Source organism: Lynx canadensis, chromosome E3 (assembly GCF_007474595.2).
Source record: "Lynx canadensis isolate LIC74 chromosome E3, mLynCan4.pri.v2, whole genome shotgun sequence".
Classification (NCBI taxonomy): Eukaryota; Metazoa; Chordata; class Mammalia; order Carnivora; family Felidae; genus Lynx; species Lynx canadensis.
This window is the reverse complement of record NC_044318.1, coordinates 3,947,290-3,965,841: the sequence shown is the minus strand read 5'-3', so window position 1 is coordinate 3,965,841 and position 18,552 is coordinate 3,947,290. Positions and strand designations below refer to the sequence as shown.

Genomic DNA, 18,552 nt, shown 5'->3' with positions numbered 1-18,552 from the left:
TCTCAGTTTCTTTTACAGCTTTTCCATCTCAATCTGAGCAAAGCAGTGTGTTCTTATAGGAGCTAGAGGGGGCCAGGGCTCAGGCACTCACCCCTCCCGGTCATCTCCTAGGAAGAGCCCAGGGCCCCCCCGCCTCCCAGGGGCCCCTGTCACAGCCCCCACCATCACGTGTGGAGCATACCTCATCAAGAGTAGGGGAAGAGCAGGACATCAGGGGCCTATGTGTGAAGCCAAGCTCAAGCAGCAGGTCCCTCAGATGTGCCAGGGGCTGTGTGCAGTGCAGGGTGAAGGTGGGAAGGTAGGCAGCAGGGCCTGGCACTGAAGGAGCAGCTCACATTGTAGACTGGGAGATGTAAAAATGCCGCCTGCCTCAGTCCAGTGCTTCTGGATGGCGGAGTGGTCAGCTGTACCCATCGTCAGCCACAGGCAGGTGGGGATGTCTCTCCTCCGGTTACTTCAGAGGCAGCGGAGGCCAGAGAAGTCGATCCTCTGTTGAGAACACCCCAGCAGCCAGGCTGTGCAGGGTGGAGGCTGGGGTTCAGTTTCTGCTGCTTCCCACTGCGGAGCTTCTGCTGTTCACAGTGGCCCTGCCCGTCTCCTGGACACCCACGTGGCTGGCCACCCCATCCTGGGCCAGGGAGCCCGTGGTGGGATCCTATCCTCCCCTGCGGTGAGCAAGCTGCCAGCTCACCTCTCCCAGGCTGTGGTTCTCATCTGGAGAGGATTTGCTGGGCATTAGTGGGAGCGTGTGTAGCCCGTATGGCACAGGGCCTGTGGCAGCAAAAACCCAGCAGTCAGAATTGACGTTTTCCCTACATCTGTCCCTGGACCCTGCCCCAGAGCCGTGGGCATTGTCCTGGGTAAGGGTTGTATCTTGGCTTGGTCTCCCACTCTGCCCCTGCCCCCCCCCCCCTTCATCCCCTAGCTCCTGATCTGCTGGGATACCCCAAATCCCTTTTTTGGGAGGGCTGGAGTAAGCGTTTAGCCCCTTTCTTTAGGTCCCGCCTCCCCCCCCCCCCCCCCATCCCACTAGGCCAGGTTTGGCTTTGCAGTGAAAACATTTATTCAGCAGCCACGCTGTGTTCAGCAGCGGCCCGTGGGCCCACAATGGCCCCTTTGACAGGGCTGCCGAGGGGGAGGGCAGGCCTCGCCATACTGCTCCCCTAATGGGACCCAGGCTCACAGGAAATCCACCTGGGCTGCCGCCGCTGCCTCAGGAAGAAGGGGCCCCACCCAGGCTCACTGCCACCATCCTCTGCTGCCCGACACGACCCACCGCCCACCTCCTCCCTTCCCATGCCAGAACCCTCAGCAGCCACTAATTGAATCCAGAGCCTCGCGTGGCTGGGCCTGACTCGGCGCTGACATCAACGCCCTGAGCCACAGGGCCTGCTCCCCAGACCTGACTGGGCTGCCTCCTTCCAGCCAGGGTGAGGCTGGTGAGGCCCAGGGGCCATGACCCACAGAGGAGACACAGGCACGGGGCTTCGGGGAGGCTCGCTCAGCAGTCACAGCACCTCTCTGAGGCCTCAGGGCCCACTTTGCCTCCTGTCCCACGGTCATGGGAGAAGGTGCTGTGTATCCGTCCCTGTTCCCAAGCTTCCAGCACCCAGTCTGGGCCAGAACTGCACTCTACATCCTTGGCCCTGCCCCCACACAGCCTGCGGCTTTCCTGGAAAACACTCCCACTTCCGGGGTTTCTGGAAAGCCTGGGCACATCCCAAATGCAGAGAGTAAAGGGGCATCACAGGGCTACCAGGCCTTCACAAGCCAGGCTCAGACCTTTTGTCCTGTCCCTGGGCCACCTGCCCCAAACAGCCCTGGCTGGGTCCCTTCACAGTCACCAGAGGATTCCTGCCTTTCAGGATCCATGCTGCCCCTCCAAGGTGCCTTGCTGCAGCTGGAACAGGAGGCCGGGAGCAAGCTTTCCCAGCCCGAGCCCATGCGGAAGGGCATCAGGACTGCAGGCAGGGCTGGGCTGTGTGTTGTGCCAGGCCCGGACACAGGCTCCTGCTGCAGTAGGCGCACTCCCTCCGCAGAGGAAGTGGGAGGTGACTGCCTGTCAGGCCCTTCCCTGAGGAGGAGCCCTTGCAGACCCTCTCGGTCTTTCGGTCTTTATCTGCTACGAGCCCTCCCCAGCTTCACAGGGGCAGTACAGTTCCTGCTGGCTGACCACTGGGCCTGGGCAAGGTAAGGCTGCCCTCATGTTCCTCTTCTTCAAGGTTAGGAGCTGCCCAGCTCCCGTCTGGCTCCGGCCTGCATCCCAGTCTCAACAAGAGACTGAATCAGGCACCCCAGCTGAGGCTGGGCAGACACAGCCCAGGGCAGGATCCCAGGAGGGCAGGCCACCCTGGCATAGTCCTCAGCGGCAGCCCTCCCACCCTGGGGGTTCTGGCCTCCCGCTTACCTCCACACCCACCCAGGTACCCTGGGCCATGCCAGAGAAACACACTCATTTCATCTTTTATTTTTCTTACAAAAGGCCTTCATATCATTGTTTGTCTTACAAAAACCAAAGTCCTTGTCTCTGAATTTGAAAAACATTTTCCCAGAATAAGTGGGAAAGAATCTCTTATAAATATATTTTTAAAAACCAAAGCAAAACATGTTCCTAAGCGTCTGTCTTTCCAGTTTCTTTTGTTCCTTTGCTCCTTGGGGCCGAGGCTGGGCCACATGCCCCATCCCCAGCCTTTCTCTCCCTCTGCTGTCTTTCTGGGGGCTTCCTTCACTGGCCCCCAGGATCTCCTGGGAGGGGGGCCTGGCAGCCCTGGGCCTGTGTTACCAGCACACGGCAGGGCCCGCCCCACCCTTCCCCAGGGAAGGTGCACGTTGCAGAGAACCGGGCAGATGCCGTCCTCGTAGGCACTCAGGCATAGCGCCACCTTAGAGGTGGTCACCTGCGTCCCAGGATCTCACAGATGAGGAGACTGAGGGGCAGGATCTTGCTGTGGTCACACAGCCCTCACCTTGATGTGTCCTCTTTGTAGGGATCCGAGAACTTCCTTGGTCTGGCAGCAGGAGGGTGCTGGCGGGTCCAGCAGGGCTGAGAGCCTGGCCTGGCAGCCTGTCGCTTCCGGGCTTAGATGTAGGGCTTAGTGGGGAGGGGCCCCTGGGGGCTGGCCCCCGGGTAGCCCATGAGAGGCACCTCACACTCCGGCCCACTGGGTGGAGCTTCCCCACCGCCCTCAGTCGCCTTGGGGCCCGGCTCCAAGGGGCCTTCACCCCCTCCAGCTCCAGGGCCCAGTCCCTGGCCCCACCTGTCCTTTGCCGTGAGTGGCAGCCGCTGCCGTCGTCCCCCGCCGCACACAGTAGGCTGCCCCCACGGCAGCCAGTGCGGCCAGGAGCACTGCAGCCAGGGGGAGCGATGAGGAGCGGCAGGTTGCCCTCCCGGGCCTGAGTGACAGGGGCATGGTTGGAGCGGACGGCTGGGGTGTGCGGGCCTCCCACAGGCCTCTTCGCCCTCGGGCACCCGCCGGCCCCCAGAAGCCTGACGCAGATGGAGTAGGTGGCGTTGGGCCGCACTGGGTGACTGTGTACTCAGCAAGCGCAGCAGCCGCAGCGTCACCGGCCGCTTGTCGGGGCCTGACAGGTTACGGTAAGTGAGCGGAGGCTCCTGATGCGCGGTGCTGCCCTGCAGGTAGCGCTGTAGCCCCACACGCAGGGAGGTGGGGCTCGCTGGCTCGATGCCAAGGGGCAGGGGCTGCGGCGGCTCCGGCGTGGCCGGGGCGGGGCTGGGCTGGGGCCCCTGCCTCACCCGGCTCTCGCAGTAGAGGCCCGTGAAGAGCTCAGGGCACAGGCACTCCAGGTGGCCGTGCACTCCCAGGTGACAGGTGCCCCCGTTGAGGCAGATGGACGCTGGGCAGTCCTGGGGCCTCGGGGGAGCTCCCAGAGTGGGTGGGGCGGCAGGCGGCAGGCTGGGGGCCTCCGTGGCAGGCTGCGTGGGGCTGAGCCAGGTGGGAGCTGGACTGGAAGGTGAGAGAGTTGGCCCCCAAGCCATGGGCTTTGTGGTGGGTGCCGTGGCCGTGGTGGTGGTGGCTGGGCAGCCAAAGTCAGCATATTCAAGGTCTAGGAGCAGCCGGCCAGCGTTCTTGGGTGGGAAGTGGCAGCGTGTCTCCTCCGGGCTGGCCAGTGCCACGCGGCTCTCCCGCACCCAAGGGCCAAACCAGCTCAGGGGACACACGCAGTTGAAGGGGTTGCGGGCGGCCGCCAGGAGCCGCAGGCGGGGGAAGAGGGTAGAGAGCTCGTGTGGGAGCGCCTGCAGGCTCAGGTTGCTCAGGTCCAGCTCTTGCAGGGCCACCAGGCCGGCCAGGCTCTCGGGCCGCAGCTGGGCAATGCGGGTGTTACCGGCCAGCCGCAGGCGCGTCAGCCCCCGGAGGCCCCGGATGGCCGGCGGGACTCGCTCCAGCTGGTTGTCGGACACATCCAGGTCGTGGAGGTTGCGTAAGCGGCCAAAGAGCCCCTCGTCCAGCCGCCGCAGTCCCAGGCCGGCCAGCCTCAGTGCCTCCACGTTGGCAGTGTCCAAGGTGCCAGGCTCCAGGGCCGGGAGGCTGTTGTGACTGAGGTCGAGCAGCAGCAGGCGCGGCAGGTGCAGCGGGGGCAGGGCCCGCAGCTCGTTGTCCTGCAGCTTGAGCTCCAGGAGGCTGTCTAGTGTGTCAAAGGCTCCGGGCTGGATGTGGCGGATGCGGTTCTTGCCCAGGTAGAGGCGCTCTAGGCGCCGCAGGCCGCGGAAGGTCTCGTTGGTGATCTCGCGCAGCCTGTTGGCAGTCAGGTCCAGGTTGCTGAGGTTGGCGAGTGGTTGGAAGACCCCGCCGGGCAGGCTGGCGAGCTGGTTCTGTGACAGGTCTAGGAGCTGCAGCCCTGGCAGGCTGGCAAAGCTGCCTGCATCGAGTGTGGTGATGCCGTTCTCGAAGACGTAAAGGCTTGCCGTGTCAGGGGGCACGTCCCGGGGCACTGTGGTTCCCTGGCGGGCGGCACAGAAGACCGTCTGCGGCTGGTTGCACTGGCAGCCTGTCGGGCAGCACTGCACTCCGGGGACTGGGGCCAGCAGCAGCAGCAGCAGTGGCGGCAGCATTGGGGGCAGAGGGATTCTGGGGTACATCTTCTGGGTCCTGGGAGCAGAGAAGTGGTAAAGACAGGAGACCATGAGTCAGGGACCCAGGGGACAGCCACGCCAGGAAGGACCAAGAAGGGAATTCCCAGCCCCCTTCGTCACTCCCTGCCCCCAAATCTGACAGCACACAGTAGTTATGAGTCAGGTCCCCAGTGCCCCGGCCTCGTTCCTGCCCCGGCCCCATCAGTCTCTCACTGAGTGACTTTGAGCAGTCACATGACTTCGTTAGGCTATCGGTTGCTACTTCCTGCGCTGTCACCAGGGTTTAGTGGGCTGATGTGTGCACAGGGAGGCTGGCCCCCAAACACTCAGTGATCATGAAAATCCCCTTCTCCTTAACCCCAGCCCTCTTGCCTCTGCGGCTCAGGGAGAACACGTGGTCAGAAAGCATCAGGCTCTGTGCCCTCCCTGCAGTTCCAGCCCCACCCCTCCTCCCCGCCTCGCCTCTGCTGAGGTGGACAGGCCAGGAGGGAGCATGGTGGGTCCTAGAGCGGCAGCCCCTCCCCACAGCGTCTGGGAGAGGAGGGGCGGGCAGCCAGCGCGTAAGCAGAGAAGCTGACTGCCCCACGCCGCTGGCCCCTGCCGCCACGCTCTGTGTCCTCCAATGAGAGAGACTGCGGCGGGAAGACTTCACACGGAAACTATGGGATCGGTGTTTTTCCACTTATGAAGTCAGACCTGCCCCATATGGGAGCTGAGGGCCCGCCAGGACTTGGCCAGGGTGGGGGACGCTCCTGGGGAGGGGGCAGAGGAGGGCCTAAGCCCTTGGCAGGTGTCCCCTGGTCTTCAGATCTCTCATCTCTGAGGTGTGATGACAGATCTAGAGGTGGGGGTCCTGGCCTCCCCAGACTGACCCGGGGCAGGTGGAGGGACACTGGTTGCGGGGTGGCCCCAGAAGCAGGGCTGGGCCTAGAAACATTCTGCAGATTGGTTTGTCTGCTGTTTCTTGGGGTGTGCTCTGGCCAGAGCACTGAGAATGAGGAGCGGCAGGCAACTCTTCCCCTTGTTGGCACACTGAGCATTTATGTTCCCCTCGCGTGGCACCCCCAGCAGCCACAGCAGGTGGAAACTATTCTCATTGCTCCCAGATGGCAGGAGAGAGGGGGGGCTCCTGGAGGTGCAGTGATTTGCCGTCCCACTGCCAGGAAATCTGAGCCGGAGCCCAGGTCCTTAACCACGTCCAGGTGCAGCTAGGCCTGCAGTCCGTGATGGTCCTGCCCTCCTGATGTGGGGCCCAGTCCTGCCCGGGGCGGGGTGGGGGGGTGCTCCCTCTGCTGTTCTGGGCCCCAGCTCGTAGTTGGAACTGCTCAAGACAGAATGGGGCCACAGCACGGGCCCCCCTTCACTCAGGCTCCTGTGAGGAGCTCAGGGGCCACCCTAGCAGCAGTCCCCACTCTCTGGGCCCCTAGAGTCCCTGAGAGGCCAGCACTCCTCCCCTCCAGGCGCCTTCTGCTCACACAAGGGCCTTTTGTGCTGGGCCTCAGCCTCCCCTTCCCCCATGCCTGCCAGCCATCAGGCCATGGCAGGTAACGTGCCCCCCACCCCAATCCAGCCTGTGTTCTGCCCCGCTGCCCTCCGTCGGGCTCCTCCCCCAGGAACATGGGCTCCAGCAATGTGAGGCAGAAGAGGGGGAGCAGGTGGTCCCAGGACAGACTAGACAAGTCACTGGGGAGACCAGCTCTAGGTAAAGGCCTGCTACCCAGGTTGGGCCCGCCCAGGCCCGGCCTGCCTGCAGGGTCCCCTGTGCCAGGGAAGAGGGGCCATCAGCCTCTGCCCCCCTAGTTAACACCAATGACCACCTTTCACAGGCCAGCCAGGGAGGCCTTCCTCGACCTCCAGCTCGTGCCCCTTCCCTGGCTGTCTAAGGTCCTGGCTCTACCATCCCCACCCTGAGGGGAGACCCTGCCTGCTCCCGTGTGTCCCAGAGCATGCCTAGCTCACCTTTGCCAAGTGAGTGCTGGGGCAGGGCCTCGTGCTGAACCTCAGATGACGCTTGGACCAGAACCTGGAAGGCTTTGTGCCCCTGCTGGCCCTGCCGGCACCGTCCCGAGGGGGCTGCGTGCACCGCACCCAGCCTCCTCCCCGGAGTGGACCCGTTCCACCCTCACTGACTCAGAAGGCAGTGGGTGTGGCCTGGCCTCCAGATGTGGGCTGTGTGCGACCCCCACCCCCCACATCCACGTGTGGGGTGAGCCGCTTCCCCCTGAATCAGCCCTCCCCGTGGGGCCGGCAGGGTCAGGAAGGGAGCAGCCAGGCTCCAGGATGGGAGGGGACCCTACACGTGGCCACCCCTGTGGCTTCAGCTCCCTCTGGGTTTTGTATAAGGTCGTAGTTAAGAGCTCATGCTCCAGTCAGGCAACCTGGGCCAGGGGCATCCCAGCCATGAGGCCATAGACTGCGTTTTTCTCTCAGAGCCTCTGTTTCTCCGCTGTCTGCCCAGGCGTTTCAGGCAGCACCTCCTACGACTGGAAGCGCTTAAACACAGAGCAGCCGGGCGTGGCCCCTGGGGGCCTGGGGTGCATGCTGGAGGGTGTTCCCCAGTCTACACGGAGGAGGCATCAGCCTGGGCTCTGGGCTTCACTCCAGAGTCTGTTGGCCCTTTAATCAATAAAGTCATCACGGGGGAGGGAGGCAGAGACGCTCGCTGTAGGTCCGTCTAGCCATAGAGCAGCAGTCTGGTTGAGTTGGTGGGGAGCAGGCGCTGGCTCACAAGAGCAATCGGCATCTTGGGCTGGGAAGACCCCAGCAGGCAGCAGCTAGGATGTAGAGCCCTGCTCCACCTGCCCAGTGAGGAGTCAGCATGGGGGCTTTGGGAAATGGGAAGGTGGGTGCTGGTGGCTCTGGGGGCTCCGCCGTGGGCTGTCCTGGCACCAAGAGGAGACCACAGAGTCCCCAGAAGGGACCCGGAAGGTGAAGACTGACCATGGAGGGGGTGGGCAGTAGAGCTACAGGAGATAGAGACCTGAGTGTAGGCCCAAGTTCAGCCCCTAAGTAGCTTCCCAAGTCCCTGTTCACTTCTGGGCCTCATTTTCACCCCAGCCCTGCCTCACTCTCTGGAGTTGTTCTGAACACCCAGAGTTGTAGTTGTGTGTTGTTCTGTTTGTTTTTAAATGGGGAAGTTCTTTTAACAAGTTCTGGGAGTGATTCTCCCTGTCTGGGCTCGCTCTGGTGTGTGTGTGTGCTTTGGGGGTGGGGTCTGTCATGGGAGGTCACGGCTTTCCTGGCCATTACAATTCCTGCAGCTCTGAAGGACCAGGGGCCTGGGCTTTGATATCTGATCTGCTGACCCAAGGCAGGGAGGTAGGACCTTTCCCTCTGCAGAGGGTGAGGGGAGACTTTTGGAGGCAGCCCTGAGGCTTTGGGGGGTGGGGTGGGAGGAGGGCAAAGGGTCCAGGTCTCTTCTCTTAAACCTGGACTCTGCAGACTTGCCTTGACCTGGCCCCACCGTGGTGTGATGGGAAGAGGCAGGAAACAGAGGCCCAGGCTCTTGCTGCTGGCCTTGCTGCCCTCCAGGGGACAGTTGCTGGGATGGGGCTTTAAGGTCCCACTGTCCGCAGTCCCAGCCTGGCTGTATGAGAGCCTGGCCATGGCCCTTTACTTCCCTTCCCATCTGTGAAGGCGGGAGTTGGGAGGGGTCCTGGTTATAGCGCCTCATTGTCAGGGCTGTTTAGTTTGTTCTTGGAGCACATGCTAAGTGCTCAGTAAACATTTGTTCCTGAAGGTGTTACCCATAAAACCTGAGCCCTGCCTTCTGCACATACAGGGTGAGGATGCCATGGTGTGAGGGGGGTTTTGTGCCACTTTCAGCACAGACAGGAGGTCCCTTGGGTCCAGGGGAGGCTTCCATGCAGAGGCTGCCCTCTGTCCTCCACCCTTGGGTGTGGGAGAGTAGGAATTGGAGAAAGCCGACTGATGAGGGGTGTATTTAGTTCTGGCAGTGGGTGGGGGAATGAGCTGACCTTTGGCCAGCCCCCCTTCAGCCTATGACCTGGAGGTGGGGAAAGGGAGCAGAGGGAGGAGCTCTCAGGGGGATCCTGGTGCCCCCACCCACCTGTGAGTGTAGGGGACACCTGGAGGCACCCACTCTCACACAGGCACTGGGTCAGGCAGGGACTGGTGAGTGGGTGGAACCCAGGCATTTGTGTGACCACATCAGACCTTAGGCTGCTCATCTCACTGCTCCTGGGGAAGGCCACAAGGCTGGTGAGGGAATAGGGTTGGACAGATGAACAGATGAGGCCAGCACAGCCCCTTCCCGTGCCAGACACTGCAGAGTGGGCGCAGGGGTCAGGTGCTGCAGGTCTGACCCTGAGACCCTGAGACTCTGGGCCTCTGGCTCCCAGTGCTTCCCGCCCCCCCCCCCCCAGGCTAAGTACTGCTGGCCAGGCCTGGCAGCAGCCCAGCCCAGGAGTCTGCCAACCCCCCAGGCAGGCGGGGACCATGCCGGCGGCCAGGACGGCTGGCTCCGGTTTCGCTGACGTGTCTGAGGAGGCTCAGAGCCTGGGCTGGGTCCGCCTATCTCCCCATCCCTGGGGCACAGCAAAGCCGAGAGGTCAGAATCTCTGTCCTAGGCCCTCAGGGGAAGGGGCTGAGGTGGGGCTGGGGGCCTTAGTCAGACCCTGTGATGAAGCTGGGAGTCTGTACTAGTCTCCGCCTCTCTGCCTTACTCTGTGTACCTCCCCAGCCAGCTCTGCTCATTCTACAGATGAGGCCCAGACACCACTTCATGACCCCATCCAGTTTCCTTCCCTTTCTGGGTTTCTGTTTCCCACCTATAACCCAGAGGTTTCTCAACCCCAGCTGCACATGAGAATCATCTGGGAAGCTTTGGAAAGTTCCTGATGCCCTCTGCCACCACCACTACCACCCCTACCCCTAACCTGGGGCAATTAAATGAGAACTTCTGGGATAAGGCCCCAGCAGAGTTGTGTAGGAGAGGCTCCTTGGGTGAGTCGCCCCTACAGACATTGGGGCAGAAGGTTGCAAAGGGGGACAGTCTGGATGTCAGTCTTCTCTCCCTGTCTGGGGAGGGGTGTGGATCCCCAACAAATGTGGCAGGTGTGGCTGGCTGGCTGGCAGCGCTAGAAGAGCAGGAGCTGGGCCCTCCTCCCCACTGCCCCCACTCCTCCATGGCAGGAGCTGCCTGGCCCCAAGTGGCTGCCTTCTTTGGCACCATGGATGACTTGGCAGCTACCAGACCTGTCAGCCCAGGGCTGGGAGACCAGTGACTAAAGCCATTCTGCTCAAGTGGGCCCTCAGGGCGGCGAGATATGTCATTTCAGTCAGGAGAGGTGCCACTCTGTTGGGAGAGGACACCTGCTGCCCCAGAAGCTATTTGGTGGCTGCAGCCCAACTAGAAATGGGCCAGTCCAGATGCTACCATCCGCACACGCAGGTGTGATGCCACGGGGGCTGGGCCCAGTCAGATGCAGGGCTGCCTTGCTGCCCTGTCCCCACCCAGGGCCAAGCATTCATCAGGGAAGGCCCTAACCCTGCAATTAACCCTGAATTTGCCAGAGGAAGACCTTAGTCACCAAGGGAGGTCACCAGCCCAAGCCAGCTGGGCCCAGGTTGTCTGGGGCCTAGGCAGGGACTGAGAAGTAAGTGGCCCTAGAGGGGTCTTGCCCTTCTCATTTGCCGTGCCCAGGGTACTCAGTTTCCCTGTGGCAGAAATGGCCTTTTCTGGAGTCCACGAGTGGCTCAGGGGAGCCACAACCCGGTCCCCTGTGCCTGGATCTCTCAATTCTTACTGCTGCCCATCCAGGCCCAGGGCCAGTAGGGGCCCCAGTGACTGCCCCAGCCCCAGCTCCTTCTCAATGCAAGCCAGTTCTCTCCTCCCTCTTTAATTAAATCTCTCAGGCAGCCGCGGAGGAATGTCAGAGCCTTATTGCATTCCCCTGGAGGAGACTGGTTGGGGGACCATCCCCAACCTGGAGAACTGGCCCCTTGCCTGCCTCTACCCTCCAAAACCAAGGTGGCTCAAGGAAGCCTGCTTCAGCCTCCTCATACCCAGAGAGGCTGGAATGAGGAAAAGTGGGGGAGGCTCGAGGGCCTGGCCGGCCAGGCGGACCAGCCAGCTGAGGGAAAGCAATCCGGCTGACTCTGGAATGTGGAAACCGATAAAAGGAAGAAGGCTGAGCCCCTGTCCGCCTGTGGTGCACTCAGACTCCCGCAGCACCCTTGCCCGCCCCCAAACACAGCCCTGTTCAGTCACGCGCGCGCAGACACATGCCCACGCCAGACACACGCCCATTGGGCTGTGCTCTGACACACACACACACACACACACGCGCGCGCGCGCGCACACACACACACACACACACCCTCCCCCTTCTCCAAGAAATCTTGCAAATTCCACAGCAGTGAGGGGAGCTGGTTTTCTTGGCAGTGCAGAGCCTTGGGCTCCCTGGCTCAGGGAGGGACTCTTAAGGGGAGCTGAGGGGGGCTTATAGGAGGGGTCACTAACCGGGTTAGGTGGCACTGTTGCCCTTTCCAAGAGCTCAGGGCCTGCCAATGGTCAGGGATGCTTCTGTGGGACAGACTCACCCTAGCCTTCTCTCTGGTCCCCAAGGGGGCTGGCTGGCTGGCCTGCTGAGGTGGGAGCTGCCTCCTGGGCCCACCTGAGACACCATTTTCCTTTTCCCAGGAGCTACCCAGTTCAGGGATGGGGTTCACTTACAAGACCCCATGGGGACTCAACTATCTTTACGTGGGACTTGTTCCAGCCCCCCCCACCCAAGGCATTAGTAGGGGTGTCAGGAATGGGAGTCAAGAGACTGTGGACCCGTCTCCTGCCCAGGGCATCTCCATGCCTGCCGGAGGAGGCTTCCTAAGGAGAGCACGGGTCTGGCTTTTTGTGTTCAATCCCTCCTCCCCCATTTCCAGAGTGTGGAGAAAGCAAATGCCCTGGGACAGCAACCCCCCACTGACCCCATCTGACCCTCTGGACCCACAGGTCCCAGGGTAGCTGTTTCAGTCTGCAACTGGGGGAGGTGGGGACAGGCAGTGCCCAGGCCCCCAGCCTGGCACGTGTGTGCTCATCCCCCCTCCCTGGGCCAGATAATGGTCTGGAGGGAATCCAGCTGGGCTGCTCATTACCAGAGCCCTCTTCCTGCCTCTGACACTCTGTTTACAGAAGCTCTGGGGGCTGAGTCCCCTGGGAGAAGACAGCCAGCCCAGGGGACTGCTCTCCCATCCCCCCACCCGCCTGCTTTATCCCTTTTGGGCCTTGCCAACAGCTGGGCCCATGCTGGACTTCGCTACCCTCTGAGTCAGTTCAAATGGACCGCACTTGGAGGGCACCCACCTAGCTACCCTTCTATGCTCCCAACACTCAAAGTCCAGCTGACTGGGAAGGAGCCTTTACATTTTAGTACAGTTACCCAGCCCCAGAAGCTTTAGGCCTGGAGAAGAGGGCTCTGCATCCTGGTGCCTCTTCCAGAACCTCACCTGCCCTTGCCAAAAGGCAAGCGGGGGGACACTGGGACCCTCAGGGCCATTTCCTCCTTCCCACCTTTCAGACTCCACCCCTGGGCCCCAGCAGGAGAGGCAGTCAGTGACCCTGGTGTGGTAATCTTTAACGAATGGGGGCAAGGCAGAATGGTTGGCACCAATTGCCTGGCCTGCCAGTGACCACAGAGGACCTCAGCAGCCCTCAGGCCCCAGAGCTGCCAGCCCAGGGACACAAAGGACTAAGCTGGCTCCAGGCCATTGGGTTCATAGCCCAAGCAGAGCCCTGTCCATGGCAGAGGCAGAGACAGAACACCCTAATATCTGGAAAATGAAGGGCCCGAGCCAGCCAAGGTCTGTCCCTCGTGCCCCATGGGGCGTCAAATACCTCGTAGCCACCCCCGAATCCTCCTCAGGGTTGCATGCCTATTGGCCCCCTGCTCTGCCCTGGGTGACAAGGGTCCTCAATACCCAGGCGGCCGATCTGCCCAGATCTGCACAGGGGCACGGAGGGCTCCAGGCCCAGAACCAGAGTGTCCCACTCCAGTAGGTAAAAGTAACCCAAGACTATGGCTTGGCTATCCCCTCAAAGGGGTTTGATTCATAAAACTGGTCATGCCGGAGGGCCCAGCCGTGGGAGGAGGAAGCGAGGGAGGGGGTGTTTATTTTGTCTGCTCGCAGCCCTGCCGGCTACTGGCCCGTGAGTCTTGTGCGCGCGCGCGGGTGCGCGCGCGGCCGTGGGGTTGTCCGGGACTACAAGAGGAGGGGTCGACTCGGGCGCGGGCAGGGGGTGCACGGGGCCCGCCCGCCCTGCGCCCGGGTGATCGTGCGGGGCTGGGGTCCAGGTGTCGGTCCTGAGTGCGTGTGCGCGCGATAGGAGGGGTTCGCGCGCGTGATCGGCGCGTTGCACAGCCCGCCCCCTAGCGCCCCCCCGTCTCCGCCCGCAGCGCCCCAGCCCGGCAGACACTCACCGGGCGGCGGCGGCAGCGGGAGCCGGGCGGGGTGGGCCGGCCGGCCTGGAAGCGTCCTTGGTTCCAGGGTCCCGAGGCAGCAGCGTCGGTGTCTCCCCGCCCGGGGTTTGGGCTGCGGAGTCGGCTGGCTAGGAGGCGGGTCGCTCTTTAAGGGCCGGGGGCGGGGCCGCTCCCCATGGGGCGGGGCGGGGCGGGGCCGACAGAGACCCGCCTCCTCTCTCCGCTGAAGGGGTCGTTCCGCCGGGCAACCTAATACTCCACCTCCTGACCGAGGGAATCAGGAGTCCCGCGCTCCAGTCTGGTCTGCCACTAGTTCGCCCTACAACCCTGGGCGGGCCCCTGTTTTTCGTGTGAAAAAGAAGAGAATATCGAGGCCAAGAGTCCCAAACCCGGATGCCTGTGACACAACAGGCAGGTGATATAAGGGTAATACAAACTTGAGGAGCTGACCCCAGAGTTTGTGGGGACCTGGAGAGGCCGGAGTGGGTGGCTGAGGGTTGGTGTAAGGGCTCAACCCCTATGACCTGCCCCAGTCTGTGAGAGTTGCAGGTTTTTCAAGAGAAACTGGGAATCTGTTTTTTGGTTTTTTTCTTGTTTTTTTTTTTGTTTTTTTTTTTGAGGTGAAATCTGTCAATGTGTTATTGTTGGTAGCTAATCCCAATTTCAAAAACTTTTGGGCAGGCCACAGAGAGCCCTCTGAGAGCCTCTTAAATACAATCTCTAATGCCAAATCTGAGTTCGGGGGTGCTTTTAGCCATGAGGGCTTTCAGGGAGGTGAGCATCCCTGGACCACATTCTCCACATTTTAGATGAAGGGACTGAGACACAGGAAGGGAAGTGACCGTCTGCCCAGGGCCCCACTTTTACCATTGTGCTGGACGGGGTGGGATGAACTGGGAGGTTGGGCCTCACACTCAGTGAGTGGGGCCTGGGCGCAGCTGATGGTGGCCCTTGACAGGCAGGAGGGGTGGGTGCCAGGGACTGGACTAGTCCAGAAAAACTCCCTGCCTTGGAGTCTTCCAGGAAAATTCTCTGCCCTCTTGCTCCATGTTTGTGGTCAGAATCATGCCTCAGAGCCTTTGGGGACCAGCTCAGCTGCCAGCTTCCAGAAGGCCTTGGGGTACCCGCCATCCCCTCCAGCCTGGCCTGTATTGCATGCTTGTCTTGGTGTGGAGATGCGGGGCATGACTTGTGAACCTCTGCTCCTGGGCCAGTGCTGGATCTCTGGTGTGTTTCATTTGGCTCGTTTGGGACTTTTTAAAACTTTGAAGCCATTGCCAACATTGAAAAATCCGGTGGTTTCACATCAAAACGGGACTTCCCAGCTTGCCCTTCAGTAGGAACTCTGGGCCAGGGCCGAGGAGTAGCTGCCCCCTCTGATGGAAGCCGAGGCTCACTGGCCACCCCCGTCCCCACAACTCCCAGGTGTCTTCCACCAGGAGCACTCCACCCGCTCACATTCCTGAAGCATTTGAGTTTGCAGTGGGTACTGTGTGGCTTCAGTGAGATGGCCCTGTGTTCCCTAGAGCCCTCAGGAGCGTCCACAGATGCCCCTGGGGGGTGGTGCTGCAACCTAACCCTCCCTAAGGAACAGGACTTTGTGACAGGCCCCCAAGCTTCTCACCTCCCTGTCCGGTTGTTGCTGATGGAGAGAGCCCACACACCTGCCTAAAGGGTGCATCCCTTACTCCAGTGCTGGGCCTGGGCTTACACATGCCATGCTACTACTCACGCAGAGGTTCACAGGCAGCTTCCAGGGGACCCCCTCCCCAGTTTTTCCATTCTCCCCTCATATGGCATCAAGGTACCCCTCCCCTTGCCCCGCTTAGAACCTGGTTCTAAGGGAGTGTGGGGCTAGGCTTGGTCCAAGGGGGTCTCGGCTGCCCAGCCTGGGTGACACGGGCAGATCCAGGAGATCTGGACTACTTTGGACCAGTGGTGATGCCAGGATATCTAGGTTGGTGGGTCTGAAGGGGAGAGATGCGCTGCCAGGGAGAGCCGGAGAACTCTTAAAGCAGCTTTTCCTGGCAGGCAGTACTTCCTGTGCTAATTGCAGGAATATTAGGAAAGCTGATGAGATTATCAGGCACCAACCTCTCCCTCATGTGACCTGGTATCTGCATCTTCTGGGACTTGGGTCTGGAAGTAGGGGCCCACTCTAGGCTGTAGACCTTCTATGACTTTGGGTCTGGGGCAGACCCCTGGACCTGGGCCAGAGCCCTTTCCAGTGGCCAGCCCAGATGCCAGCCCTGCCCCATACCGTGACAGCGGGAGAGGTGCCAGCTCTTACCACCTTTGGTGGCCCTCTGCCAGGCCGGAACTATGTTCTGCATTCCAGACCCAGACCTGGCTTGGATCTCTTCACAAGGCCAGGGGTCAGGCCCGTGCCAGCTGTTGGCCAACCCTTGGGGCTGGGTGCCATGACCCCATTTCCTGCCCTGTGCCCGTGGACGGCTCTGCCTAAGGCAAGGAAGACTGGCCTGACCTGTTGGGGGAGCCAGCCCTGCCCTCCTTGACTTCCTGCCCCGCGCCCCCAGCACCTGAGTCATGGGCCGGCCCGTTGGGGCTGACGGGTGAGGGTGCAGGGAGGCCAGGTGGAGCATCTCGAGGAGGTCGGTGTGGAGCACGGATGAGCCGTCTGTGCCACTCACAGGCCCGTTCCCCAGTTCCTGCTAAGGTGACAGGGGCGGGGTGCCTCAGGAGTCCCCCGTCCCAATTGCTCTCTGACGGTGCCTGGAGCCCATCATTCTCATTTCTGCCCTCTCCTGTCCATCTCCGCGTGGTGGTCTCTGTCCTGTCCCCCTTCACTTGAGACATGCCATCAGCTTCTTGTTGCTTGTCCATTGGAGGGAGGCAAGATTCCCCTCCTCAGGTACCAGGCCGCGTTCTGTCTGGCCCCAACCCCCCCCATCCTGAGGCTCAGCCCCTCACCATCACTGCCCAAGCCATCACCACATCGTCCTTTGCCCTGTTCCTCACACCGTGAAGACCGTGCATCTGCCTACCACACCTGCAGGGCCTTTGCACATGCTGCTCTTTCTACTTGGAACCCTCCCCGCTTGGTTGATTCCTCCTTACCCTTTGGGCATAAGGAACACCCCCCTCCCCTGTGGCCAGGGTCTGGTATCCCGGCTCCCTGCTGGCTGTCCTCAGGGAACTTTGCCTTCACGTGTTTTGTGTGTTGGGGGGAGAGGGAGCTGCATCTGCCTCTCAGGCCAAGCTGTGAGCAACTTGAGGACAGAGGTGGGGTCTTTTGCACTCACTTCTGGTCACACCTGCAGGCTAAGCCAAGGGCTGGGCATGGATAATTTGACAAGGGAATGAATGGGAATGGATGAGTGAGTGAATGAATGAAAGTCTTGTTGGGGCTGCTGAAGGGACTTGCTTCCATCCCCACTGGAGCCAGCATCAGCATGGAGGGCCATCCTAGGTCACACACCTTGTCCCCCTGCCCACCTGCTCCCCCACAGAGAAGGCGATAGACCAGGTCAAGAAAGACAGTTCTGAGCCCGGCTCACCCTACCGGCTCAAGGTAATTAGAGCCCTTGTTACTCACAGGTGGCCAGCCCAGAGCACTCCAGGAAGCCGTGGAGACACCCACGGCCCCACCCAGTTTCCCAGCCCACTCTGTGGCTCCCAGCAGGGTGGGGAGGGGGGGGTGGGCAGCTGGCCAGAAGGGGACAGACGGGTGGGGTGGGGGAGCTTTGTTGCCTGGGTGAGGGTTGGATGCAGCTGCCACAGCTGGTGACCTCTGACCACTGGAACCATGATGAGGAAGGGGCTCTGTCTGAGGGTGAGTGGCAGCATTGGAGTCAGAGTCCAGGCCTTCGGGTCCAGGGACATGAAACTAAAACCAAGGGAAGAAACAAATGGATGAAGGCACCTGTCAGAGTTCTCTTGGACAGTGACAGCCCATTGGCCACAAAGTGGCAGGGACGCTGGGGTGTATATTCCCAGCCACTGCCCCCCCCACGCAGAGCCCCACCTCAGGAACAGAGTGGGGACAGCAGGGATGCACTGTGGTGAAGGAGGCCCTGCTCCCAGCCCCTGGCTTAGGCTTGGGCACAGGGGCTCGAAGTCATGCCAAGGGAGGTTCTGAGTCTCTAAGATGTCATCAGGAGCCTGGGATAACTGAGGAGGTGGCCCCCAAACCTTTGTGCAGGCCTGGTGCGCCCAGGCCAACTGCACTGGGCAGGGTGTAGGTAGTCCTGGGCTAGGGTGTAGGGTAGTTGTCTAGCACGCCTACGCCTCTTCCCTGGGAACTCTGGCCTGATGCCCAGTGTTGGCACAAGGGGGGACCAGAGACAACGTATGTGGTGAGCCAGGGATGGAGCTTGGGACTGAGGTGTGGAAAAGGGGCCTGCTCCCTTATGCCCAGGGTCCATACAAGTCCTGGGATGAAAAGGGTGGGCAGATGGAGGGTGGGCAGGGCAGGAAGTCTCGGACATGGATGTGCTTTGGCGTGTAGTCGCGCAAGGAGAGAGTACCGGACAGGCTAGATGCAGCTAGAGGGACCGTCTCAATCCTAGCCAGTGGGGTGTGTGGCCTGAGCCCCTGTCTGGGGTCATGAGGCCCCCAGCCGCCCCTCAGGCACAGTGGCTGGCCGCATCCTGCCTACCAGCCCTCTCTCTTAGGTCTCTGATGCCCCTCCTGGACCCAGACACCGGGCTCCTGGTCCTGGCAGGAAAGGTAAGTGAGAAGCTGGAGTGCCCACCCACATCAGCCCCCCAGGGCGGCCAGGCCAGGCCCCAACCTTCGACCTAGCTGGCCTGCTGGGAGATAGCAGGATGCCCTCCACCTCTGCCAGGCTGAGTGGCCTTCAGGTTGGCGTGACCGTAATTCCCAAGAATGTCAGCTTTGTGGACAAGGCCAACAATCAAGCAGTGTTAGCTCACAGCGGGCGTTCTGTAAGCCCCGAAGCCGCCCTGTTCTTACTCCGTGTGCAGTGAAGTCTACCGAGGAACTCAGCCCAGAGCGCGGGGGTGGGAGCCGGTGTCTGATCTGGAGCACATGCGAGGCCAC

General features: G+C 61.5%; 2 protein-coding genes across 3 annotated transcripts in view; one reads left to right on the top strand and one right to left on the bottom strand.

Moving 5' to 3' along the window:
* LOC115504352 (mitochondrial import inner membrane translocase subunit TIM16) overlaps positions 1-18,552 on the top strand; it is a 66,125-nt gene that overhangs the window by 30,395 nt on the left and 17,178 nt on the right. For both annotated transcript variants that reach the window (XM_030301282.1, XM_030301280.1), the window contains exon 10: positions 18,165-18,219. In XM_030301282.1, the coding sequence (XP_030157142.1) occupies positions 18,165-18,219 (55 nt within the window). The remainder of the gene's footprint in view (positions 1-18,164; positions 18,220-18,552) is intronic.
* Positions 3,080-13,556, bottom strand: VASN (vasorin). Its single transcript, XM_030301283.1, is given in 6 exon segments — positions 3,080-3,221; positions 3,223-3,357; positions 3,359-3,521; positions 3,524-3,553; positions 3,556-5,108; positions 13,531-13,556. Coding segments are annotated over 5 exon segments (2,013 nt in total). The 5' UTR covers positions 5,099-5,108; positions 13,531-13,556.